This window comes from Salvelinus fontinalis, chromosome 6, assembly GCF_029448725.1.
Source record: "Salvelinus fontinalis isolate EN_2023a chromosome 6, ASM2944872v1, whole genome shotgun sequence".
Classification (NCBI taxonomy): Eukaryota; Metazoa; Chordata; class Actinopteri; order Salmoniformes; family Salmonidae; genus Salvelinus; species Salvelinus fontinalis.
The window spans coordinates 48,467,060-48,494,043 of NC_074670.1; the positions used below are offsets into that span (position 1 = coordinate 48,467,060).

At 45.0% G+C, this 26,984-nt stretch overlaps 2 protein-coding genes across 5 annotated transcripts in view; both read right to left on the reverse strand.

The window, feature by feature from the left end:
- Positions 1–490: 490 nt before the first annotated feature.
- LOC129857976 (eukaryotic peptide chain release factor subunit 1-like) lies at positions 491–8,842 on the reverse strand. Of its 3 annotated transcripts, none has more exons than XM_055926785.1 (11): positions 8,735–8,842; positions 8,220–8,331; positions 6,565–6,740; positions 6,236–6,375; positions 4,227–4,365; positions 3,897–4,087; positions 3,591–3,720; positions 3,197–3,370; positions 2,984–3,048; positions 2,681–2,828; positions 491–1,213 (listed from the first exon to the last, which is right to left on the reverse strand). In XM_055926785.1, exons 2-11 carry the CDS (start codon positions 8,303–8,305, stop codon positions 1,131–1,133), a joined length of 1,332 nt encoding a protein of 443 aa, XP_055782760.1. In that variant the 5' UTR covers positions 8,306–8,331; positions 8,735–8,842; the 3' UTR covers positions 491–1,130. The 3 variants fall into 3 exon arrangements, with proteins under 3 accessions (XP_055782760.1, XP_055782759.1, XP_055782758.1); XM_055926784.1 differs by having other exon boundaries at positions 8,731–8,842; XM_055926783.1 differs by lacking the exon at positions 8,735–8,842 and adding an exon at positions 8,461–8,567.
- Positions 8,843–21,795: 12,953 nt separating this feature from the next.
- Positions 21,796–26,984, reverse strand: part of spock1 (SPARC (osteonectin), cwcv and kazal like domains proteoglycan 1) — a 289,083-nt gene continuing 283,894 nt past the window's right edge. For both annotated transcript variants that reach the window (XM_055926788.1, XM_055926789.1), the window contains one exon: positions 21,796–26,150. In XM_055926788.1, the coding sequence (XP_055782763.1) occupies positions 25,954–26,150 (197 nt within the window). In that variant the 3' untranslated portion in view covers positions 21,796–25,953. The remainder of the gene's footprint in view (positions 26,151–26,984) is intronic.

A 26,984-nucleotide genomic window follows, 5' to 3' on the forward strand; every position in this document is an offset into this window, starting at 1 on the left:
ACACCCTGGTTCGATTCCAGGCTGTATCACAACCGGACGTGATTGGGAGTCCCTTAGCCTCGTCCGGGTTTGGCCATCATAAATAAGAATTTGTGCTTAACCGACTTGCCTAGTTAAATAATGATTCAAATGAAAAAAATTAAATGAGCAATGTGCGGGCAAACGTATTTGTGACAAATGGTGTAGAATGCGTTTCTCCCGAATTACACATTCTCCTTACCTTTTTGATAGCAATTGATTTGAGTCTTTAAAAACCTGACCAGTGAATCTACCTCTAAGGTCCTCATTGATTAGAATTTAGTATCCTTACTTTCCACACCAAATAAAATACATGCACCATGATGATCATTACAGCAAAACAATTCAGACATTCTACAGTCACACTCATTGGTGCTTATTGGCCAAAGAAACTTTTCATTGGTGGGGAAACACGAAGAGCCAGCCGCTCTGGGAAGGCCAGCCACTCCACAGGATTGTAGACGACAGTGGATGAGGAGGTGGTTTTGAGCAGTTCAAATTTAATACCCCCCTTCGCTACAGAAACCCAGGTAAAAAAAAAAAACTCCCCACTCTCATAAAATTACAACAGCAGGAACCAATAAAAAATGAAATGCATTTTTTTTTACGCATTGAAGGGGGAGAAGGACAGGATGAGGGGAAGAAATAATCTATTTTTTCTATATGCGAGGAGTGAGTCCAAAGTCTTCATCAGACCGTCATAATCAGACCGGGGGGACGGTGGGGGTCAGCGAGTGAGGATTGCTGGGAACTTGCTGTTGTGTTCATTCAAAATGGAGGGGAGAAAAATCTACGAACAAAAAATATTTGAGTCAAGTCCAATCCAACCAGGGGAAGGAACCAGCACTCTAAGGCAGGGATTCATTCAGGAAGGGTTGTGTCCTTCTATGGATTGAAATCAAATTTCACTCTTCAGCCTGTGTGAGCGTTAGTGGAAGTGTGTGTGTGTATATGCATTTAAAATTGAATGTACTGTATATGTCTGTCTATATGGTCGATTCAGCTCCCCCTCTCACTTGCAGCAAAAGATAAGTCATTTTTCTTTCCTTATTTCTTCATTCATTCTTGCAGGTTTTTCCCCCCTCTTTCTCCCCAATTCAGTTCCCTACTACCTAGTAGTCATCTAAATCGAAAAACTCATCGTCCTCTGCCTGGTAATCTATGGCCTGGAAATCCACCCTGTACCGCAAGCATCCTGAGAAAGAGAGAAAGAGTCAATTATCCAGGTGAAGACTTCTGCTGGATTGAAGGGTCATTACTAATGTTAGGCTTTTGAATTTGATCTCATGCTCACATGCTGTGAACTACCTCCACAACATGACCATAAGAGAGACACCTACACTACTGTTCAAAAGTTTGGGGTCACTTAGAAATGTCCTTGTTTTTGAAAGAAAATCAAATTTTTTGTCCATTAAAATAACATCAAATTGATCAGAAATACAGTGTAGACATTGTTAATGACTATTGTAGCTGGAAACGGCTGACTTTTAATGGAATATATACGTAGGCGTACAGAGGCCCATTATCAGCAACCATCACTCCTGTGTTCCAATGGCACGTTGTGTTAGCTAATCCAAGTTTATAATTTTAAAAGGCTAATTGATCATTAGAAAAACCTTTTGTAAATATGTTAGCACAGCTGAAAACTGTTGTGCTAATTAAAGAAGCAATAAAACTGGCCTTTAGACTAGTTGAGTATCTGGAGCATCAGCATTTGTAGGTTCGATTACAGGCTCAAAATGTCCAGAAACAAAGTAATTTCTTCTGAAACTCGTCAGTCTATTCGTGATCTGAGAAATTAAGGCTATTCCATGCCAGAAATTGCCAAGAAACTGAAGATCTCGTACAACGCTGTTTACTACTCCCTTCACAGAACAGCGCAAACTGGCCCTAACCAGAATAGAAAAAGTGGGAGGCCCCGGTGCACAACTGAGCAAGAGGACAAGTACATTAGTGTCTAGTTTGAGAAACAGACACCTCAAGTCCTCAACTGGCAGCTTCATTAAATAGTACCAGCAAAACACCAGTCTCAACGTCAACAGTGAAGAGGCGACTCCGGGATGCTGGCCTTCTAGGCAGAGTTCCTCAGTCCAGTCCAGTGTCTGTGTTCTTTTGCCCATCTTAATCTTTTATTTTTATTGGCCAGTCAGATATGGCTTTTCTTTGCAACTCTGCCTAGAAGGCCAGCATCCCGGAGTCGCATCTTCACTGTTGATGTTGAGACTGGTGTTTTGCGGGTACTAATTAGTGAAGCTGCCAGTTGATGACTTGTGAGGCATCGGTTTCTCAAATCAACAATTTTCAGCTGTACTAACATAATTGCAAAAGGTTTTTCTAATGATCAATTAGCCTTTTAAAATGATAAACTTGGATTAGCTAACACAACGTGCCATTGGAACACAGGAGTGACGGTTGCTGATAATGGGCCTCTGTACGCCTACGTATATATTCCATTAAAAAGTCAGCCGTTTCCAGCTACAATGGTCATTTACAACATTAACAATGTCTACACTGTATTTCTGATCAATTTGATGTTATTTTAAAATGGACAAAAAAAAGTGCTTTTCTTTCAAAACCAAAGACATTTCTAAGTGACCCCCAAACTGTTGAACGGTAGTGTATGTTATAACCCTATAATAACAAGTGGCTGGTGTGGACTCACCCCCGATGCCTCCGAAGCCCTTGACAAACTGGGAGCCTTCTTGACTCTTGTCTGTGACGATCTCCAGCGTGGCTCCAAACTTCTTGTAGTTGTTGGCGAACCACTCCAGCAGAGGCATGCTCTCAATCAGCTCGTGGTCCTGCCCAGTCTGTCAACATGCGCACACACCAAATGAACACAGAGAACGCAAAGAAATGTTTACAAGTAAGCAACAAATTGAACCGCCCGAATGGGTTCAGGAACAGAAAGTGTTGTCAAGGCAACTGTGTGTATGACACCAAGGGATAGAGAACAGGGCTTTACCTCCTTATCTGTGAAGTGGGACTTGTCTTTCTCCTGCTCTGGTGTTAAATACAGAGTCTTCTCATCTGAAACACAAACGGCCAATGGAGACAGGGAATGAGAAAACACGTGTGTGTGTGTGGGAGTGAAAAGGGAGTGTGTCTGTAGCATTCTCTGCTCAGTTGTTCTACTTCACGGAGCAAGACAACATACTGCACTCGCGCGTGTGTGTACCGTTCTCTGTTCCGATGCTCTCGGCCCCGTGCAGGCGAAGGATGTAACGCATGGTGTCCAGGTTCTCATAGACGATGAGAATCTCCACAGCTCCCATCTCCAGGGCTTTGAGTGTGTCCTCCACGCCAAAACAGTACTTCCCTGTGTCCTGACTGATCTCATCAAAGTACCGCCCTGCAGCCAGAGAGAAAATGGGGGGGGGGGGGGGGTAAAGGGTCAAATAAAAAAGAGTGAGTGACTGGGGGATGGAAATGGAGTAGCAATCATCATTATCACTCATCATCATTCACAATCTTCACTAACCCGAACAAACACACCGGACAAACGCAGGCACAGGCAAACATTCGCTGGGATAACCCAAAATCTAACCTCAACATGTGCCACAAACACACACCTATGAGCTTCTTTTCCTGGATGAACTTGACGTTGGAGAGGACCTCTGCCGACAGCTCGATGGCCTGGTTGAAGCCGTTCTCTCCTCCGTACGAGATGTCCACCAGCTTCAGAATCTTCGCCTGTAACCTCTGCGCGCGCACGCACACAAACCAGGGGTTAGTGTGCAGTGCTACACATTGTCACTAAGAATGAGCAACTCCACAAGAGGAATTGCACCAAAAAGCATCAGTCTGACAAAGGATTGACTGATCACAGTAAGGATCGGCGCAGCATAAACCATGGATCATCTCAAACGCACACTTACAGGGTCAAACATGTCGGACTGGCTGAGCTCGGTCTTGAAGTCGGCAGACCCTGCTAGGACCATTCCGGCCACGTTGACCTTGTCGTTGGACACATAGAGCTGGACGGCTGTCTCAGCCACCTTCCTCACATAGTTGTGCCTCTTCTCCATCCTCAGACGGGCAAACCGCAGAGCAGACTGACCTCCTCTGCCTGAGAGTGAGAGAACGTTAGATGGATAGAAAAGTAGTGATGGGGGATAACATTTCTTTTTTTGATCAATTGTTCTTATTTAAAATCTCGAATGTTCTTGTTCTTATGTCCGTCTGTGTCCGTAATGAGCGGAGCGTACCGTGTTTTTTGGGCAGGTCCACGGTGAACTTGTGCAGCACCTCTCTGGTGTTCCCCTGGAGTGTCCCGAAGAGAGCCCCGCTACCATCAATCACTATGAAACCAAACTTACTGTCATCGGACAGCAGGGCCGTCAGCGCCTGGTTTAAGGGAGAGAGTAGAGAGGGAAAAAGACAGAGGGCAATTTCATTACCATTAAACACCCACAAAGAGGAGACATACAGTGCCTTCTGAAACTATTCAGACCCCTTGACTTTTTCTACATTTTGTTACGTTACAGCCGTATTCTAAAATGGATTCATAAAAAATCCACACAATACCTCATAATTACAAAGCACAAACAGGTTTGACATTTTTGCATATGTATCAAAAATAAAACAGAAATACCTTATTTGCATAAATATTCAGACCCTTTGCTATGAGACTCGAACTTGAGCTCTGGTGCATCCTGTTTCCATCGATCATCCTTGAGATGTTTCTACAACTTCATTGAAGTCCACCTGTGGTAAATTCAATTGATTGGATAGGCACACAGCTGTCTATGTAAGGCAGGGGTGGGCAATTCCAGTCCTCGAGGGCCTGCTTGGTGTCACAATTTTGCCCCAGCTAACACGCCTGACTCCAATAATCCCCTAATCATGATCGTCAGTTTAGAATGCAATTTGATCAGCTGTGTTTGCTAGGGATGGAGAAAAAGTGTGATGCCAATCAGGCCCCTGAGGACTGGAGTACCCACCCCTGATATAAGGTCCCACAGTGCATGTCAGAGCAAAAACAAAGCTATGAGGTTGAAGGAATTGTCCGTAGAGCTCCGAGACAGGGTTGTCGAGGCACAGCTCTGGGGACGGGTATGAAAACATTTATGCAGCATTTGAGGTCCCCAAGAACAGTGGCCTCCATCATTCATAAATGGAAGAAGTTTGGAACCGCCAAGACTCTTCCTAGAGCTGGCCACCTGACCAAACTGAGCTATTGGGGGAGAAGGGCCTTGGTCAGGGAGGTGACCAAGAACCCGGTAGTCACTCTGACAGACCTCGAGTTCCTCTGTGGAGATGGGAGAACCTTCCAGAAAGACAACCATCTCTGCAGTGCTCCACCAATCAGGCCTTTATGGTAGAGTGGCCAGACGGAAGCCACACTTCAGTAAAAGGCACATGACAGCCCGCTTGGAGTTTGCCAAAAGGAACCTCAAGACTCTCAGACCATGACAAACAAGATTCTCTGGTCTGATGAAACCAAGATTGAACTCTTTGGCCTGAATGCCAAGCATCACGTCTGGAGGAAACCTGGCACCAGCCCTACGGTGAAGCATGGTGGTGGGCAGCATCATGCAGTGGGGATGTTTTTCAGCGACAGGGACTGGGAGACAAGCAGGATCGAGGGAAAGATGAACGGAGCAAAGTACAGAGAGAACCTTGATGAAAACCTGCTCCAGACCACTCAGGTCCTCAGACTGGGGCGAAGGTTCACCTTCCAACAGGACAATGACCCTAAGCACACAGCCAAGACAACGCAGGAGTGGCTTCGACAAGTCCCTGAATGTCCTTGAGTGGCCCAGCCAGAGAACGGATATCAACCCGACCGAACATCTCTGGAGAAACCTGAAAATATCTGTGCAGCAACGCTCCCAGTCCAACCTGGCAGAGCTTGAGAGGATCTGCAGAGAAGAATAGGAGAAACTTCCCAAATACAGGTGTGTCAAGCTTGTAGCGTCATCCCCAAGAAGACTCGAGGCTGTAATCGCTGCCAAAGGTTCTTCAACTAAGTACTGAGTAAAGGGTCTGAATTCTTATGTAAATGTGATGTTTTTATTTATTTATTTTATAAATAAGAAAAAAATTCTACATATTTTTTTGCTTTGTCATTATGGGATATTGTGTGTAGATTGAGGGGGGGGGGGGGGAACAATTTCATCCATTTTAGAATAAGGGATGTAACATAACAAAATGTGGAAAAAGCCAAGGGGTCTGAATACTTTCCAAAGACACTGTACATATGTAGAGCTCCTACCTCAGTGTGGAACTTGTTGTCACAGAGGTACAGAGAGGTGTTGATGGGTTTAAAAGGCTCAAAGTCTATGTTGACTTTCTTCTCTTTGCCCTCATCTGTCACAATGGTCCCACAGTAGACCACCAGGCCGTTAGGGGGCACTGCAGGAGAGAGACAGGACTTAACAGTCAACACAGGCAAGACCCAGTGACCATTAAGAAATATACACAACTAACAAGAAAGAGACAGACATCCTTGCTGTAGCTTTGGAGTCCACTATGAGGTGGTCAAGGCTCCTAGCACAGATACATGATGACACACTTAGTTCCATTTGAACACAAATCACTCACCCTTATTGTATAGCTTTAGTCTCTGCTGTACAGAGGTAATGGCCCCGAGCACAGAGAGCCTGTTGACTCTGCTCTTGATGTTGGAGGCTGTCCCAAACTCATCAGCCAACATCTTGGCCACTCTGGAGATCTGGTCCTTCGGGGGAATGATCAGCGAGATCATACTGGTTCCATTACTGAGGAGAGAGGGACAGATAAGTGTATTTACACAACCTTGAAAGTGTGTGTTTATGTAACTGTCTTAGTCATATCAATCTCTGAAAGGAATGAATATGCTCTCATAATCAAAACAAATCTGCCACCTATCATCCCCCCAATCATTCTCTAATATTACCTGACCCATATCTACCCTTGTAACACACACCTCAACTTTAAAACAGTCTGACACAAAACATTACTGTCTGAAAGGGGAGGGGCACACAGTCCCATACAGAACAACAAGTTCTCTCCTTGACACCAACGACTGTGCTAAGCCCCCACCGTGCCACATTCACTACCAGTTAAAGGCAAACCAGCGAGCCATACACGTTGACGTAATTGTCAACCGTATGTGTATGTAGCAGAGGATTCTGTGCCAGTGGACAATAAGAACACTTCGGGGGCAAAGCGGTCCCATTTGCCTAGTCACACTGCCGAGTAAGCCACGTAGCTAGCTTTGTCAACTACTTATCTAAATGAACATGGATGACCGCTAGCTAACTACACACATTGTCAACAAAGGAATAGGAAATGGCAGCTGTGTGCCTGCTGCTTGCTACTCAAACATACTGCAACTTTAAGCCTTCCACTCCCAAAGACAAAACATGCTCAATGCTGCATCTTGAAAGGAAGCCAACATGGCCAACAACTGCTTTATCTATCGCAGCATATGGGAACATACTGGTGTCAGTTAGGTGCAATTGTACTGGGTTGCACAAAGACAGTCCATGGGAAGCTAACGTCAATTAAGTTAAATACAATTGTGTTTCAACTTACTGTGCCAGTGGCACCACATGTGGCCAAAAAAGACAACTTGCTCGGGACTTTAATTGACGACATGATGTAAGCAGAGGAAGTTGGTCTACAACAGACCCATGTTTGGAAAGTCAGTTAAATATTAATACGATCCTCTAGATATTTTGTCTCAAACCCCCCTGTCACAATGACCAACCGTCCTGGCCACTGCCACAGTACTAGCAGTTAAGTTGAAATTGAACTTCTGGTTCCCCAATGAGTGTTTTTGTGCAACCATTACAATTGAAAACAACGCTAGTGTATACTGTACACCCGCGTTGCTAAAAGCACCTAGTCGTCAGTGTGATATACAAACGACCCCGCTGTTCTAAAGACCCCATCCACAGAAGCCGGCATTTTCAGCTAACATGTAGCTAACTGGCTAACTAACCAGGACATAAACACACACAAGTAACCGAGCTACCGTTAGCTACAAATAACATCATACTAATTATACGACAAAAAATCGAATATTGGTAGGAACTAACGTCATTTCCAACGTTGACTGTGTTAATAGTACGTTAACTGGCTAGCTAGTACCACTCCCAAAATTCGTCCTCGCCTATCCAGCTGTCCATTCAGGTCTGCATATCTCCGTCTCCCACCACTCCTCCGACACCCAGTGAGACGTCCTGTATCGTGTGCCCATTTCAACCACTTACCCTCGGGCAGCTTCCAAACTTTTAATCAACTTCTTGATTTTCCATATCTCCACGTTCCTGTCCGCTGCGTTAGGGTCGTCCGCCATCTTTCCTGCTGTAATCGCTTCAGCACCTGAAAGAGAAGAACATCAACTAGCGGGCTAACGTTGCATCAGCCGCGAACACAAAGGATAGATTTAGCTAATTTCATAAGGTTCAGTGACCGGATTTTAGGTTGCCAGGGTGACAGTTGTGTGTCTACCTCTCTGAGCTAGAAGCGGGTGTCCGAGGGGGACCTGACCAGTGTGGTGGACCGACCGGGAGGAAAGACTCTACCCCGCTGCTGTGTCAGTAAAGTGCGCGGAAAAACTAGGCCTACGCACTCTTCCCAGGCCCTAGTGTCCACCCTATTCATTGTCTAAAGTCGCAACCCGGCCTAGTTTCAACTCTCTTCCTCGAGAAAACGTTAAACCATCCAAATGTCTACCGGTTCCAAACCATTTCATTTACAAAAACGACGAAGATACCGTACCTGCCTCAGGCAAAGCCACTCCGGTCTCTGCGCTACAGCTGCCGCTCTAGTTCGGTCGTCGGTGAAATGACGTTGTCCACCTGCCTCTCCTGCCGGTTCCTCTCTACCACACTCCATAGGCTTCGCGTGGTGAGATCGGGTCTCACATGTGGGACTTCCTGGAAACGTAGAAACACGGAGGTAAATTTCTGGTTGGTCAAAACTCCATGTTGATCATGGATATCTATACGGTGATTGGAGGGATTCAATATTATACGAAGATGGGAGGGGATATCTCAAAATGGTTCAAATGGGATTTGTAGTCAAAATTATAATTTTTTTATTCATCTCAATTTAAAGTTCTCCTGAACTTCTTTAGTGACTATGATGGGGGAAAAAACGTAGTTTAACGTTTTAATGTCACGTGAAATGCCTTTCTTGCTAGCTCTAAACCCAACCATGCAGTAGTCAATAGCATTGTAGTACTAAAAATAACATAAGTTAGAACAAAATCACACAATAAATAAAAATAAGAAATAAGAAGAACATGATAAGTAAGTAAGCTATATACAGAGTCAGTTCAAATACCATATTTACAATGTGCAGGCATACTGGAGTGATAGCGGTAGATACACTATATATACAAAAAAATGTGGACACCCCTTCAAATTAGTGGATTATGCTATTTCAGCCACACCGTTGCTGACAGGTGTATAAAATCGAGCAACTGTAAAGTTTGGTGGAGGAGGAAAATGGTCTAGGGCTGTTTCTCATGGTCCGGGCTAGTACCCTTAGTTCCAGTGAAGGTAAATCTTAACTATACAGCATACAATGACATACTAGACTATTCTGTCCAATTTTGTGGCAACAGTTTGGGGAAGGCGCTTTTCTGTTTCAGCATGACAATGCCCCCGTGCACAAAGCGAGGTCCATACAGAAATGGTTTGTCGAGATCGGTGTGGAAGAACTTGACTGGCCTGCACAGTGCCCTGACCTCAACCCCATCAAACACCTTTGGGATGAATTGGAACGCCGACTGCGAGCCAGGCCTAATCACCCAACATCAGTGCCTGAATGCTCTTGTGGCTGAATGGAAGCAAGTCCCCGCAGCAATGTTCCAACATCTTGTGGAAAGCCTTCAAAGAAGAGTGGAGGATGTTATAGCAGCAAAGGGGGGAACAACTCCATATTGATGCTCATGATTTTGGAATGAGATGTCCGATGAGCAGGTGTCCACATACTTTTGGTCATGTAGTGTATGTACAGGGTGACTAGGCATCAGGATGTATGATACACCGAGTAGCAGCAGCGTATATGTTGATTGTATGTATGTATGTGTGTGTGTAGAGTCAGTATAAATGTGTGTGCATGTTCTGTGTGTGTGAGCAAATTAAGTGAGTGAGAGTGTGTGTGTGTGTGTGTGTGTGTGTGTGTGTGTGTGTGTGTGTGTGTGTGTGTGTGTGTGTGTGTGTGTGTGTGTGTGTGTGTGTGTGTGTGTGTGTGTGTGTGTGTGTGTGTGTGTGTGTGTGTGTTGGTGTGCATGAGTGTGTGGAGTCCTGTGAGGGTGCATAGAAACAAAATAAATTACAAGGGTCAACTCAGATAGTCTGTGTAGCCATTTAGTTAGCTATTTAGCAGGCTTATGGTTGGGGATAGAAGCTGTTCAGTAGCCTGTTGGTGTCAGACTTGATGCAAGTCTTCACAACTGTACTCACGTGTGTGGACCATTTTAAGTCCTTAGTGATTTGGACACCAAGGAACTTTAAGCCTTGACCCCCCCCCCCCCCCCCCCCCATCTGCTGTAGTCCACGATCAGCTCCTTGGTCTTACTGACGTTGAGGGAGAGGTTGTTGTCATTGACCTCCTCCCTGTAGACTGTATTGTCGTCACCTGTCAAAAAGCATACCACCGTTGTGTTGTCAACAAACTTGATGATGCTGTTGGTGCGTGGCCACGCAGTCTTGGGAGAACAGGGAGCAGAGGAAGGGACTAAGCACACACCCCTGTGGGGCCCCCGTGATTGCTAAGCAATGTCATGAAACTAAAATACCAGTCACAATATCACATTACCAAAGTTTGTTTGGTGGAATGATAGATTTAGTCAATTATGGAGCCTCTAATTTCCTCTTCAGAATATTGAGTATGCCCAAAGGGTCAATTGTATAAATACATTAAGTAATCTATAAGCAATGTGGAGTGTAAAGTTCTACAAAATCTACAGTATTTATTCTAAATTCAAGCCCATTTTTTTACCACTAGATGACAGCATTGATTCACTAGAGAAGAACCAATGGTACTATACCAGTTACTTATACACATAACAGTGGTACTGGCATAAATTATATTTCTACCCCCCTTTTGCCCTCAGAACAGCCTCAATTCATCGGGTCATGGACTATAATATGACGAAAGCATTTCAAAGGGATGCTGGCCCATGTTGACGTTGACTCCAATGTTTCCAGCAGTTGTGTCAAGTTGGTTTGATGTCCTTTGGGTGGTGGACCATTCTTGATACACATGGGAAACTGTTGAGTGTGAAAAACCCAGCAGCGTTGCAGTTCTTGACACAACCGGTGCAACTGGCACCTACTACCATATTCTGTTCAAAGGCACTTAACTTTTGTCTTGCCCAATCACCCTCTGAATGACACACATACACAAATGTCTTAAGGCTTAAAAAAATCTTTCTTCTACATGTCTCCTCCCCTTCATCTACACTTATTTAAGTGGATTTAACAAGTGACATCAATAAAGGATCATAGCTTATACCTGGATTCACCTGGTCAGTCTATGTCACGGAAAGAACAGGTGTTCTTAATGTTTTGTACACTCAATAACAGAATTTAAGCTCGCTATTCAGTTGAATTAAAATGACGTGCACACACACAACACACTCATCCAAGCACGCACGCACGCACACACACACACACACACACAAGCCCTCTGCCCCCTCCACATCATAGAATTAGGAATTAAAATACTAGAATGGACATGAACCTTCTTAGGACGGGGTCAAAGGTCAGCCATTTCGTCAGGGAGTTGGTCAACGATGGTTTGCCAGTGCTGTGATAAGATATGGTGTAAAACAATGTATGTTTGTTAACTAGCTAGCAAGACAGCTTTAGTTGAATGATGCCATACATTTTTCAAATTAACTGCCAATATGTCAACATTCAATTCAAACAATGCAGTCAATCCACAGTCATACAATAAATGAGGTAAAGAAGTCAATACAACAAAGACCAGTGGGGGATAGAAGAAGGACACCAGGTTACACACATTCAACAAATTTGATCGAACAAAGTGGATATTCCTCAAATCCGTCATGATTTATGTTTTGTAACAGGCCCACGATGTGGTTACTAAAGTCAGGTGTGGATGTATTTGGCTGTTTTCACTGCTTAACATTTAGAAGTAGTCCCTTTTCAGGTTTAGAAGAAGTGACTGCTAAATGCTAAGTCCCATATAAGTTGGTAACATAGCTAACAAAGAGAAATTGGTGATGGTAGCAGGGACGGATAACCGAACGGGCACGCTGGGCATGTGGCCCTGGGGCCCCGAACCTCCAGGGGGACCCCAACCAAAAAAACAGAAACATATGAACAAATAACAGTGAAACGCTTACTTACAGGCTTTTCCCAACAATGCAGAGAGAAATAATAGAAAAATAATAACACAAGGAATAAATACACAATTAGTATTGATATACACAGGTATACACAGGGTACCAGTACCAAGATGATGTGCAAAATGACAAAATGTTTCGAATTGCAGGAAATTTGCTTTAAAGCTGCACAATTATCTCTCAGCCTCATGTCAAAATGTGTAGAAGAGCATTATAAAACTGCACATTTTACTCTCTGCCCCATCATAAAATGTGTTAAAATGCAGGAAGTTAGCTGTTTTCTGGAGGTAGGTGCCCTGGGGCCTCAAATGCGGTAGGCCGGCCATGGTTGGTAGTCAAAGTCGTTTTTAACTGTAATGCAGTTGATGACATGAATATGTATTGGGGTTGACATACATACAGGCATTGTACACCAATTTTTACTTCAACATAGTGTGAAATGCACAAAAAACAAGAGCATAAATGTAAGCACATTTTGCTGGGGGTCAATGAGGAAATTCAGGATCTTTCCACAACAGCATCTTTCCCCCACGCGTTTCCATGGCATATTTCCAAGAAGAGAAGAATTGAGACATTTATGGTCTGTTTACATACATTTTATGGAGACAATTGGTATGAAACCCTAATAAACTGTATCTATAACGATATATCACAATATTTTAGGGTGACAATATTTCTATTACACAATTTGTGATATATCGCATGACTTACTTTTATTTTCTTCCTTAAGTAAAATCAGGAAATGCATCACCTATGCCTCTTCTGCCATTCATTCCAATTAGACTGGTTTTGGATTTCTCCCTGAGCACAATGGCTGCCATTTTTACCCCATTCTGGAACTTTGAGGGTTGATGACATAGCCCCTCTTGTAATTTAATAGGATCTCTATGCTCCACATACTCTCAGATTCCATTCCAATTTCCCCTCTGCCCTGATACCCATATTACAGAGATTAAATGACACAGCAGTTTGCTAGGCAGTCTGCCTCCAGAATGGCTTCAGTACAATATAAACACCAATTCATCACTATCTGTCTGCAATCAGAGCTGTAATCTGGAAAGGCATCCGGCCTTGTGTTCAGTGTTCTTGTCAGAAAAGTTACATTTTTCCAAACGCCACAGATTCTCTATCATCCAGGGTCAGAGTGATCGCAGAGTAATATCATTCTGCAACATCCGACAGGTAAGAGAAGGAAACTCATAAGACCTGATTGATTTCTGCTGTAGCCTATATGTTGTTCTGTCTGTGTGTACAGCAGATATTAAAAGTCCAGAAGAAACTGTAACCTACAATATCACAATATCACCTCCAATCATTTCTGGTAACTCCATAGCTTCAGGTAGAGGTTGGCTGACCAGACACGTCTGTGTGTGTAGTTGTGCCTGGTCATTGAGGAGGCAGAGAAAGAAAAGAAAGAGAGAGAGAGAGAGAGAGAGAGAGAGTGTATGTGTGTGTGTGTATGTGTGTGTGTGTGTGTGTGTGTGGAAGGGTTATGGCGAGAGCAACCCCACACAGATGCCATCAGGTCCGCTCTGCTCCACTTTCCATCTGTGGCAATCTGCTAGAGGGGGGCTGAGTGATGGAGGGATGGAGGAGGGAGAGGATGGAAGGAAGGAGTGATGTTGTGGTGTTCAAGGGCGTCACTGTGCTTGACACAACCCGAACAGAAGGGAAGGGCTGCTGCTTTGGGGGTGCCACATGCCACACCTGCTCTGTCACTAATGTCAGATTCAGTTTAGTCCCGATTCCCAGAAGACTGTGAGAGCAGACATGCACAGTACAGTCATTGAAGCAGACAGAGATGGCTCTACCGGTGAAAAGGCCTTGGCCTTATCCATTAGCAGGACAAACACAAAAACGGACCTTGGATCATTGCTCAGGGGGAACCATATTGATAGCTCTGACTCAGAATTTCCCATTGAATGGTGGAGATCACACACCCCTGATGCCTCAATGTGGCAAATTATGAAACCATAGCTAGTTCTTCAGTCTAATTGCCATCACCATGGTTTATTAAGCCTAGACCCGCCTCTTTCTTGAGCAACCAGGTCACCCGTGATACAAGTCAGTATTCGACGTCCATCCATATCTGAGGACATCGGGAGATGACGTGAAAACCAGCCACTAGGGGCAACAGTGAGCGCTGTTGCCTTCAGGTAGGTTTTACAAACTTTAACCCTTACCTTAACCATTCGGAGTTAATGCCTAACCTTAAGATTTCGGAGTTAATGCCTAAACGTAACCTTAAACACTTCGAAATTTGATGTTTCAGAAACATAGACGAACGTCTAATTCTGATGTGGGACTGTGAGAGCTAGTTTTCTTAAGATCAAAGACTCCGTAAACGGAGCTGTGCAAATACATCTTGAATTACTTTGATATTTATTTGACTCGTAATCTCTGGCGTTATAGAAAAGGGCCCCATTAATGCTTGGCAATTTTTTTCTCTCCCTCTGACAACTTCATGTCCCATTTGGAGGGTAAAGACGCAGCTCTCAGAGAGCCAGGGAAAACCTTTGAACCCCTCCGAGGGAATTAAGCAGAATTTTTATTTTCCCCATGCTAATCTGTGACTCACTGTCTCTCTCCACCACATTCAGAGAGGGGATCATAATCGTCAGCACTTCAATAACTAGCATCCCCGCTAAATACACATCTTCTTATTAAGCTGCCGCGTGTGTGTGTTTGTGCGCAAATCTGGCAGCGTCTGGCTAGTATCTTTTGTGTGCTGATGCTGCTTCTGCTAGGAAATGCTAAGATTTGGAGTGCCCATAGCCGGGCCTTTGCTGTGTGTTTTCCATCTAATCTCTGAGTCTACATTCTTGTCACACTCTCTACCACTCCCTCTTTCTCCTCTCTCCGTCCTCCTCAGAGGCAGACAGGAGATTTACGGATCTGCACCCAAATATCAAGTGGATTAATCAGGAATGGAGAGCGGGAGCGGCATAAATATCAATGAGAGGTGGTGAGACGAGAGGAGGTACCTGCTCTTCTCCATGTCCACACTCTGTAGAGCTATTAAGAGTTTATTAACGTGCTGGATTAACCCAATAACCTCTATTTAAAGAAGATGGGACATGCAGTCTATCTTAATGATGGATTTCATGGGGGTCAATCCTAAAGGGAATTGGGAGCCGGGGAAACAATGCCCGCCTCCACCGCTGAGTGACATGGGGCGAAAGCCAATCACCTTTCACCTATGAGGGATCTCTAGAGAGTTACTGTCCACCCTCTTGTACAGAAACCGTTTGGTGTGCTTAGTGGGGATATAGAGGCCCAAACTGCTTAAACGTTGCAGGTTGAAGTTAAATATATAGAATGGGCCATTTATGCTATGTTAACCTTTACCTTTCACCAACCAAGCACGTCCATAATACAACGTCCTGTACTGCAACGGCAGATTAGTTATTTCTGAATATTAACATTAGAGTAAAGAGAGCGAGAGAGAGCAATGAATAGTACGTCTTATTTAGGAGGAACAATCAAGCCCCCTCAGCTAATGAATATGACAATTGCATGAGGGGCTGGTTTGACAACTGTCAACATGCCCTGTCAAGCCTAGCCTAGTGGTTGATGCTATCTCAACACCTCTCGTTGATAACGCCTGCTGCCTAGTCCCTCGGGGGAAGCAGACACATTACCATATGTTCCTATCATCCTGAAAGCATCCCTGGAGCTTCTGGAGTGTCTTTGTTTGGCTTCATGTCTGCAAGGGGAAGTAGTAGTTAACAAATAGCGTTCAGCCATTTCAAACCATCTGCATCCACCCAGCCCATGGCATATCAGTTCTCTGAGAACCCATTTCCTGGGAGAATTGGTTGTGTGTGCATCAATATTACAGTTCTGGATAAGACGGTTTAGTCTTGGTGCGGCTCGTATTTTGAAAGTTTTCCGTTTCTATGACGTTCACTGAACAAGAGACCCGGGCCCAGATGACTTTAGGTCCAGACATTGATCTAAGGTCAGTATTGTGTGTTTTCCCAAATGGATTTGAGAAGGGAAGACTGACCCTAGATCTGTGCCTTGTGTGTAGTGTCTATCCATAGCTATATCAATCCACACCATCAGCCACAGATCACAGCCCTAACCAAGTCAGAAATCGCTATGACAAAGCCACAATCATAACAGACTCAGAGAGATACAATGATAGGAAGTAGAGGACAGAAGAGATGGAGCAAGATGGAGAGGGAAAGAGACTGAGGAATTGATTTCCCTCCAGCTGCATGAATCACATTGAGTACAAAAAGAACATTATCAAATCAATAGATTTAATATAGCGTGTTAGATGAAGACAAAGGCATGTCTGATGAGGGGAGTTAACTTTGACTGATGGCACTGGGACACATCAATATAGTCCATTTGCCTTTGGAGGAAGGATAAACTATGTAGAACGCAATAACACAACTCCGAAAACTCCTATACGACTTGTTATAGGCATAAATGTGAGGCTCATGTATGCGTGAGCGTGTGAGTGAGGGACTGAGTGAGTGTGTACGTGTCATATGCATGCCTACACGCACACTCATTTTGACGATGCAACTGTGATTGGGTATGTCTGCAGGAATGTCTGTGTGTACGTGTGTGTGTATGTGTGTGTTTACAGCGCCTTCAGAAAGTATTTACACCCCTTGACTTATTCCAAATGTTGTTGTTACAGCCTGAATTCAAAATGAATTTCTTACCCAACCATCTACACACAATACGCCATAATGACAAAGTGAAACATGTTTTTAGAAATGTTTGCCACATTTGTTAAAAATGAAATACAGAAACCTTTGGCAGAGATTACAGCCGTGAGTCTTTCTGGGTAAGTCTCTATGTCACGATCGTGTGGCGGATTGACGGACCAAGGCGCAGCTGGATATGAATACATCTTCTCTTTTTTTATTTAAAAGACGAAGATGAACACGACACAAAACTCTATACAAACTAACAAAACAACAAAACGACCGTGAAGCTACAAACGTTGTGCACATACATACAGGCTACAAACGTTTTACATAGACAATTACCCACAACCAATGAGAGCCTATGGCTACCCTAAATAAGGCTCCCAATCAGAGACAACCGAAATCAGCTGTCTCTAATTGGGAACTCATTCAGGTAACCATAGACTCTCCTAGACAACTAAACATACATAGACAATACTAGAAACATGTACTCCACACAAACCCATATACTATACACAACCCCTTTACCATAAACAACACCCAAAACCAACAAAACAAAAACATTCCCCATGTCACACCCTGACCTAACTAAAATAATAAAGAAAACCAAGAATACTAAGGCCAGGGCGTGACATAACCCCCCCCTTGAGGCGCGAACTCCGGGCGCACCATACACAGTCTAGGGGAGGGTCTGGGTGGGCTTCCCTCCACGGTGGCGGCTCCGGCTCTGGTCGCGGTCCCCACGTCACCACAGTACCTAAACACCTCCTAGGCTTCCTCCAAACGACCCCCCTCCACATTAACCCCATTGCATTAAAGGGCAGTTCCGGACTAAGGGACAGCTCCGAACTAAGGGCCAGTACCAGGGTAAGGGGCAGTACCAGGGTCAGGGGCAGTACCAGGGTAAGGGGCAGCACCAGGGTAAGGGGCAGCACCAGGGTAAGGGGCAGCACCAGGGTAAGGGGCAGCACCAGGGTAAGTGGCAGCACCAGGGTAAGGGGCAGTACCAGGGTAAGGGGCAGCTCCGGACTGAGGAATGGCAGCTCCGGACTGAGGAATGGCAGCTCCGGACTGAGGAATGGCAGCTCCGGACTGAGGGACTGCAGCTCCGGACTGAGGGACGGCCCATGGCTGGCTGACAGATCTGGCTGCTCATGGCTGGCTAACGGATCTGGCTGCTCATGGCTGGCTGACGGATCTGGCTGCTCATGGCTAGCTGACGGATCTGGCTGCTCATGGCTGGCTGACGGATCTGGCTGCTCATGGCTGGCTGACGGATCTGGCTGCTCATGGCTGGCTGACGGATCTGGCTGCTCATGGCTGGCTGACGGATCTGGCTGCTCATGGCTGGCTGACGGATCTGGCTGCTCATGGCTAGCTGACGGATCTGGCTGCTCATGGCTAGCTGATGGATCTGGCTGCTCATGGCTAGCTGACGGATCTGGCTGCGCATGGCTAGCTGACGGATCTGGCTGCTCATGGCTGGCTGACGGATCTGGCTGCTCATGGCTGGCTGACGGATCTGGCTGCTCATGGCTAGCTGACGGATCTGGCTGCTCATGGCTGGCTGACTGATCTGGCTGCTCCTGTCTGGTTGGCGGCTCTGGCAGATCCTGTCTGGTTGGCGGCTCTGGCAGATCCTGTCTGGTTGGCGGCTCTGGCAGATCCTGTCTGACGGACGGCTCTAGCGGCTCCTGTCTGGCTGGCGGCTCTAGCGGCTCCTGTCTGGCGGACGGCTCAGTGGGCTCATGGCAGACGGGCGGCTTTGCAGGCTCATGGCAGACGGGCGGCTTTGCAGGCTCATGGCAGACGGATGGCTCAGATGGCGCTGGGGAGACGGATGGCTCAGATGGCGCTGGGGAGACGGATGGCTCAGATGGCGCTGGGGAGACGGGCAGTTCAGTCATTGCTGTGCAGACGGCAGACTCCTGCCGGCTGAGGCGCACTGTAGGCCTGGTGCGTGGTGCCGGGACTGGTGGCACCGGGCTGGGGACACGCATCTCAGGGCTAGTGCGGGGAGCAGGAACAGGGCATACTGGACCCTGGGGACGCACATTAGGCCTAGTGCGTGGGGCCGGAACTGGTGGTACCGGACTGGGGACACGCATCTCAGGGCTAATGCGGGGAGCAGCAACAGGATGCACAGGACTCTGGAGACGCACAAGAGGCTTAGTGCGTGGTGCCGGAATTGGTGATACCGGGCTGGAGACACGCACCATAGGACGAGTGCGTGGAGGAGGAACAGGGCTCTGGAGACACACTGGAAGCCTGTTACGTGGTGTAGGCACTGGTGGCACTGAACTGGGGCGGGGAGGTGGCGCCGGAAATACCGGACCGTGCAGGCGTATTGGCTCCCTTGAGCATTGAGCCTGACCAACCTTACCTGGTTGAATGCTCCCCGTTGCCCGACCAGTGCGGGGAGGTGGAATAACCCGCACCGGGCTATGTAGGCGAACCGGGGACACCATGCGTAAGGCTGGTGCCATGTAAACCGGCCCGAGGAGACGCACTGGTGGCCAGATATGTAGGGCCGGCTTCATGACATCCGGCTCAATACTCAATCTAGCCCTGCCAGTGCGGGGAGGTGGAATAACCCGCACCGGGCTATGCACACGTACAGGAGACACCGTGCGCTCTACTGCGTAACACGGTGTCTGCCCGTACTCTCGCTCTCCACGGTAATTACAGGGAGTAGGCGCAGGTTTCCTACCTGACTTCGCCACTCTCCCTTTAAGCCCCCCCCCAAAGAAATTTTTTGGGTTTTCCCACAGGCTTCCTACCGCTTCGTCGTGCTGCCTCCATTCGCCGGTATCCCTCCTCGCACTGCGCCAGAGAATCCCAGGCGGGCTCCGGCACTCTCCCTGGGTTGATCGCCCACCTGTCGATCTCCTCCCACGTAGTGTAGCCCAGATCCTTTGTAGGTTCCTTTTCCTGTCTCCGAGCTAGCTCCTCATATCGCCGCCTCTCTGCTTTCGCTGCCTCCAGCTCAGCTTTGGGGCGGTTATATTCTCCTGGTACCTCCCGGTCTAAAATTTCCTCCCATGTCCATGAATCCTTGTATTTCTCCTGTTGCCGCTGGTCATGCCGCTTGGTCCTATGGTGGGTAATTCTGTCACGATCGTGTGGCGGATTGACGGACCAAGGCGCAGCTGGATATGAATACATCTTCTCTTTTTTTATTTAAAAGACGAAGATGAACACGACACAAAACTCTATACAAACTAACAAAACAACAAAACGACCGTGAAGCTACAAACGTTGTGCACATACATACAGGCTACAAACGTTTTACATAGACAATTACCCACAACCAATGAGAGCCTATGGCTACCCTAAATAAGGCTCCCAATCAGAGACAACCGAAATCAGCTGTCTCTAATTGGGAACTCATTCAGGTAACCATAGACTCTCCTAGACAACTAAACATACATAGACAATACTAGAAACATGTACTCCACACAAACCCATATACTATACACAACCCCTTTACCATAAACAACACCCAAAACCAACAAAACAAAAACATTCCCCATGTCACACCCTGACCTAACTAAAATAATAAAGAAAACCAAGAATACTAAGGCCAGGGCGTGACACTCTAGGAATTTTGCACACCTGGATTGTACAATATTTGCACATTTAATTGTTTTAATTATTCAAGCTCTGTCGAGCTGGATGTTGGATCATTGCTAGACAGCAATCAATGTTCAAGTCATGCCATAGATTTTCAAGCCAAAACAAGTCAAAACTGTAACTAGGTCACTCGGAAACATTCAATGTCGTAAGCAACTACAGTGTATATTTGGCCTTGTGTTTTAGGTTATTGTCCTGCTGAAAGGTGCATTTCTCTCCCAGGGTCTATTGGAAAGCAGACTGAACCAGGTTTTCCTCTAGGATTTTGCCTGTGCTTAGCTCTATTCTGTTTCTTTTATTGTTTGCTCCAAATTAGTGCTTTGTATTCAGGACATACATCTAATTTCTTTGCCACATTTTTTACAGTTTTACTTTAGTGCCTTATTGCAAACAGGAAGCATATTCTGTACCGGCTTCCTTCTTTTCACTCTGTCATTGAGATTAGTATTGAAGATTAACTACAATGTTGTTGATCTATCCGTCAGTTTTCTCTTATAACATCCATTCAACTTTGTTACTGTTTTAAAGTCACCATTGGCTTCATGTTGAAATACCTGAGTGGTTTCCTTCCTCTCTGGCAACTCAGTTTGGTACGCCTGTATCTTTGTGTGACTCGGTGTATTAATACACCATCCAAAGTGTAATTAATCACCATGCTCAAAGGGATATTCAGTCTCTGCTTGTTTTCTTTTTACCCATCTACCAATAGGTGTCCTTCTTTGCAAGATATTGGAAAACCTCTCTGGTCTTTGTGGTTGAATCTGTGTTTCAAATTCACTGCTCGACTGAGGGACATTACAGATAATTGTATGTGTGGGGGGTACAGAGATAATGTAGTCATTCAAAAATCATGTTTAACACTATTATTGCACACAGAATAAGTCCATGCAATTATTATGTGACTTGTTAAGCAAATTCTTGCAGCTTTTCATTTTTAATTAGTTAGTAAAAATATCTAAAAACATAATTCCACTTTGACATTATGGGGTATTGTGTGTTGACCAGTGACACAGAATCTCAATTGAATCTATTTTAAATTCAGGCTGTAACACAACAAAATGTGGTAAAAGTCAAGGGGTGTGAATTTCTGAAGGCACTGTATGTTTGTGCGTCCAGCACAAATTACACCATTTAAATAAGACGCACACAAAGAGAAAATACAGGACAGGACAGACTTAAATTTATTCAGACAAACATTGTGGAACTGTTACAATAAAATAAAGGTATTTTCAGCCCATAACATCAACATTCCATTATAACTTCAGAAGGGGGAAAATAAGACACTCTAAAACTCACTGCACTATGCTTCTATGGAAAGAGCTTCTGGAGTCTAGCTACATTAAGGACAATCGATTTACACACCTCAGTCTGCAACTGGACAAAGCCACAGTGCCTTCACACGGCAATATATTACCCTTTAACATTAGTCATTTTTTCTCTTTACAAAGTAAAAAATATATAGAATTAACAAAGAAGACTTTTGCAAACATGGCCATTTATGTGTGTGTTTGAACTAGCGTCGTAAAACTGTATTGTGTGTGTGTGTGTGTGTGTGTGTGTGTGTGTGAGTGAGTGTGTGTGCGCTTGTACACTCCCCTACGTATTTATTTGGACAATTCCATCATTTTGGATTTCAAATCAAATGTGTTATATGCGGCGACATTACAGAATGACACATTTTATTTGACGGTATTTTCATACATATCAGTTTTACTGTTTAAAAATGTGTCACTGGTCTAAAAATGAACGCACTTTATGTACATAGTCCCCCCATTTGAAAGTGTCATAAGTATTTGGACAAATTCAACGGGAATAATGATGTGAGAAAGCTTGAGATGCACAAAGATTATACCCCCAACACATGCTATCCTCCATTACTAATAACAGGGACGTTAACATTTTTTGGGGGGGGGTGGGGGGGGTGGGGGGTGGTATGATATTTACACCTATGTAACTTTCTCACTCATCATTATTCATTCATGATTATACGTAATCACGGTAGCATCCACGTTAATGTAGCGTTTAGAAACATATTCTATTCTTATTTACAATAAAAGTGACTCCAAAATGACACAATACATTATTTACCGTTCATTTCTATTGAGCACAACATAACACGAAACACAACCAAAGTAAACCGCCAAATACATCCAACAAACCTGGGGCTTGAGTGCTAGGAACAAGCTTGAGTGCTAGGAACATGGGACCAAATACAAAACTTTTGACTAAATCTCATACACTACAAGTGAATTTGTCCAAATACTTATGTCATTTTCAAATGGGGGGGACTATATACATAGCATACTTACATTTCTGAACAGTAAAATAGAGGTGGATGAAAATGGCCTAAAATAAAAGCTGACATTTTGTACTGTCGCCACATATAAAACATTTGATGTCAAATCCAAATAGCGAGTATTGAGCCAAACTAAACATTTTAGCTTCACTGTCCAAATAAATACGTAGGGGAGTGTATGTGCGTGTGTGTATCTGAGGACATTTCAGCAACAGCAAAGGACCTTGGGATTGCATGTAATTCCGCTTCTGTAGACGTTTGAGTGACTAGGGCCAAACAGAGGGAGGGTTACTCAGCTATGTACACAAGCAGGCCAGGCAAGCGAGGGACAGCAGTGACATCAGGACAGAGCAAGGGTCAGTTATGACATCATGAGAGGGCAAAGGTCAAGGGCAAGTTGATTGCAGAATCAAAAGAAGAGGCCTTACACTGCTACAGCAAGAGATGACTTAATACACATGTGTTACAAGTATGTTACAGTCTGTGTGTGTGTGTGTGTGTGTGTGTGTGTGTGTGTGTGTGTGTGTGTGTGTGTGTGTGTGTGTGTGTGTGTTCGCGTATGTGTAATGTGTTAGCGGGAGATTTATTGTCTCTCTGGCTGATATACACACAGAGGTCAGAGTTGAAGATGCAAAGGGACAAAACACAAAAGGGTCATCATGCATGCTATTGACGTGATAAACAAACAACCAATCAATATCAGGGTCAGAGGTCACTGTGATGCAGTGATCAGTTGTAACTAGATGAGTTAATGTTGTGATCTGAAAGGACCAACCGATTGATTAATGGACAGAGGGAGAAATCACCCATCAGTTTTTAGTAAATACACAGATATACTGTATATGAGCGTGGGCATAAGAGAAAGGGATAAGGAGTGGACTGAAGAAGGGAGAAAAGGGAGCGCAATAAGGACAGAGACCAAAAATGGAGGATGGGGATTAGAGAAAGGGAGAGAGATTTGAGGGAAGGAGAAAAAAAAGCCCCGAACCCAAAAGCATCACTTTCATCCCCTGAGTTCCTCTTCCTGTCCCCAGATTTCCCAGGCTCCTCTGGGAGAAGAATGAGATGAAAGGCCGACTCTACGGGTGTCGACTCCGAACTATAAAAAACAAAATAAGGGAAATTAGATGAATGAGAGGAGCGAGAGGAGCGCCACGGCTGTAAAACTCACTCATGCATTCCACCAGCGTGAAAAACAGAGCACAGAGAGAGATAGTGAGAGAGAGGGGAGAGGGAGCGAGAGAAAGAGGGAAAATAAGCGAGTGACAGAAAGAAAGTAAAGATGTGCGAGAGAGAGAGAGGGAGGGGGGAGTGAGAGGCTGTGAGAGAGGTAGCAGAGGAAGAGAGCGAGAAAGTGAGATTTGTAGACTGAGCAAGCAGGGTTTGGTTGTGATAGACTGTTTTCTAATTAGCTGTGTGCCTGCCTGGAACTACACTTGGAAAACATCAGTGTTGCTGAAGAGTAGAAGAGCTCAGACGTCTATTCTGTAGAGCTGTTGTTTGTGCTATATGGACCAAAGTGTCAATCACAACAGACTCTCACACGTGAATAAAAAAATCTGTTCAAGATCGCTTCCCACTGGCCGAAGCACACAAAAGCAATGTATCATTACGCTGCATCACAAGCCCAATGAAGCATATAGTGCCCGGCTCAGACCTGTGAATATATGCGTCCAACCATCCAAGGCCTGTCATTATCAAAGTGAAATGTCACTAAGCATTGTGTGGGTGTGCTTATACTGTACCAGTGTAATGCTTATAACTGTTCATAAGCCCGACTTATGGGTTACGCCTATCTCATCTGGGTTTGTGGGGTAGATACATTACGATAACTGACCTCACTTGACTGCAACCCGAAATATTCTGAAATAAAGCAGGAACTAATTTAAAATAGAAGCTATACTATAGCTAGAATATTTCCCTTCTTATGTCAACAATACAAACCAATGGCTACAGAAATCAAACTCTACGACAAACAAAACTATCATGGTAAAACATTATTTTTAAACTCCTGCTGCTTTTAGTAACAAAAAAAATCAAAGCAAATCGTTAAAATGAAAGAAAAATATATTTGTCCGTCTCAAAAGCTGCAGGCTGGTTTGTGGAGGTTTGAAAAAGGTCAGAGTAATGGCGCCTGGGTACTTTGTAGGATTTCTCTGATCTGAAATTCCACAGACAAAGTGCTCGTCTCCAACCTGAACCAAAGTACAAAACTATTAAAAAAAAAAAATAATCATCAAATTAATGGAAAAACAATATATATGTTTTGAACTTTCAAGCTGAAGACAGAGGTTGCTATTCAGTTAGCGGCTCACACCGTAGTTTTAAACTTCTAAAAGCTACATTAGAGGAGGTTTGCACGGTAATAAGAGAAAGAGAGCGCTGCAGCAGCGAATGTGGGCATTGTCACCAAATAAACCAAACTAAATGTGTATACTCTGGGTTACATATCTGGCTACCCAAACATGTCTTCAGCAGGGGCGTAGTAGGGGAACATGCAAATATAGCCTATAGCCTCTGACAGAAGGGCCAGGGAACGGGACATACTGTAGAATCTCGCCTTCCTGTTGTGAATATAGTTACATTAATGTGTCTATGGCCTCAAAGACAGACACAAAACTCCCAGAAACACAGGCAGATAAAGAGAGAGAAAGGGGAGATGAGAGAGCAAGAGAGAGAGAACGAGGCTATAGCAATCGGTGTCAGTCAAATATTGAAGGGTTTGGGGACAGTTGAAGCAGAGGGAAACACAATAAAATAGTCTTTGTTTGAATTGAATAGGTCTCCATTCTCTGAAGGAGAGTAGGAGGTGGACACGTTATATGAAGGTTGAGTAGGACGGGATTAACGAAGAGAAAGCTTCAATGAAGTTATGAACAAGAGGAAGGAAAAGTCAGTTGGACATGGACGGATGCTGAGGGGTAGGAGGTGGGACGAAGGAGATGCTGGAATGGCTTCAGGTCTGTGCAGAGTTAACGGGAGTCCCTGGTTGGTTGATGGGAGAGCAGGTGGGGGCAGAGCTACCAGACGTAGCCAATCTCGTCATCTTTGTCATCTTCCTCGTCCTCGTCATCCTCGATGGCCCCTCTGGGATGGATCCGGCCCCGCCTCTGCTTCTGCCGGCTCCTCCCACTCCGAGGTGGCTCCTCCTCCTGGTCGTCAAGGAGAAGGACACCACCCCCGCTGCCAAAATCCCCCGATGTCTCTTGGTCCTCCTCTACACAGAGACAGGGAGATAGACAGGTTAGAGACAAAGACAGAGAGACAGACAGGTTAGATATTGAGACAGACAGATAGGTAACAAAGAGAGAGACAGGTAGGCAGGCAAAGAGTCAGAAACTGAAAGACAGAGAAAGAGAGACAAAATACGTCTGAGAAAGGCAGACAGACCGACAGCCAGACCGACAGCCAGACCTACAGACAGACTGACAGACAGACCCGACAAACAAGCAGACAAACAAACCAATCCACATTCAGCTTCCTTTAATCGAGACGTGCTATTCCGACAGCATAATGCACGATGAGTGTAAATAACGTCCCCTTCCTCCAGTGGTCCGTGTGAGCCTGAGCTCTACTTTATCCCAGCTCACCATCTCAAAGCATGAAACCTTTCAAAGGAACACTGTTGAATCCCAAATACATGAGCAGCGAATCAGAGGTAGCCAGATGCATTCAGCTATAGATAGATAAGACTTCACAGGCTGTTCTCAGGTCTGTCTGGGTGATTACACAGCTTCTATTAGCAGCAGGGTTTACCACACCAACGTTCAGTCTGGCAATTGTCAGTGCAGATTAGTCTCCTTGTAAAATGGAACTACGCTTCAGAGATAGGAGTACATGCAAATGCCCAACACACTCCACAAACAACAACAACATGACAAAGGTATCGTCTGTTCCTCTAAAAGGCCTGGGGAGTATTGTTTTCAGGGGAGACACATTTGCGCCGTAAAAAGTCTCTAACAGAACAGAGACCTTGTCATTGAGATTCCCCACATGCTTCAGTGGTATCTTTAAAGAAAGACTCAGCGAGCTCGCTGCCTCCAGCACCCCA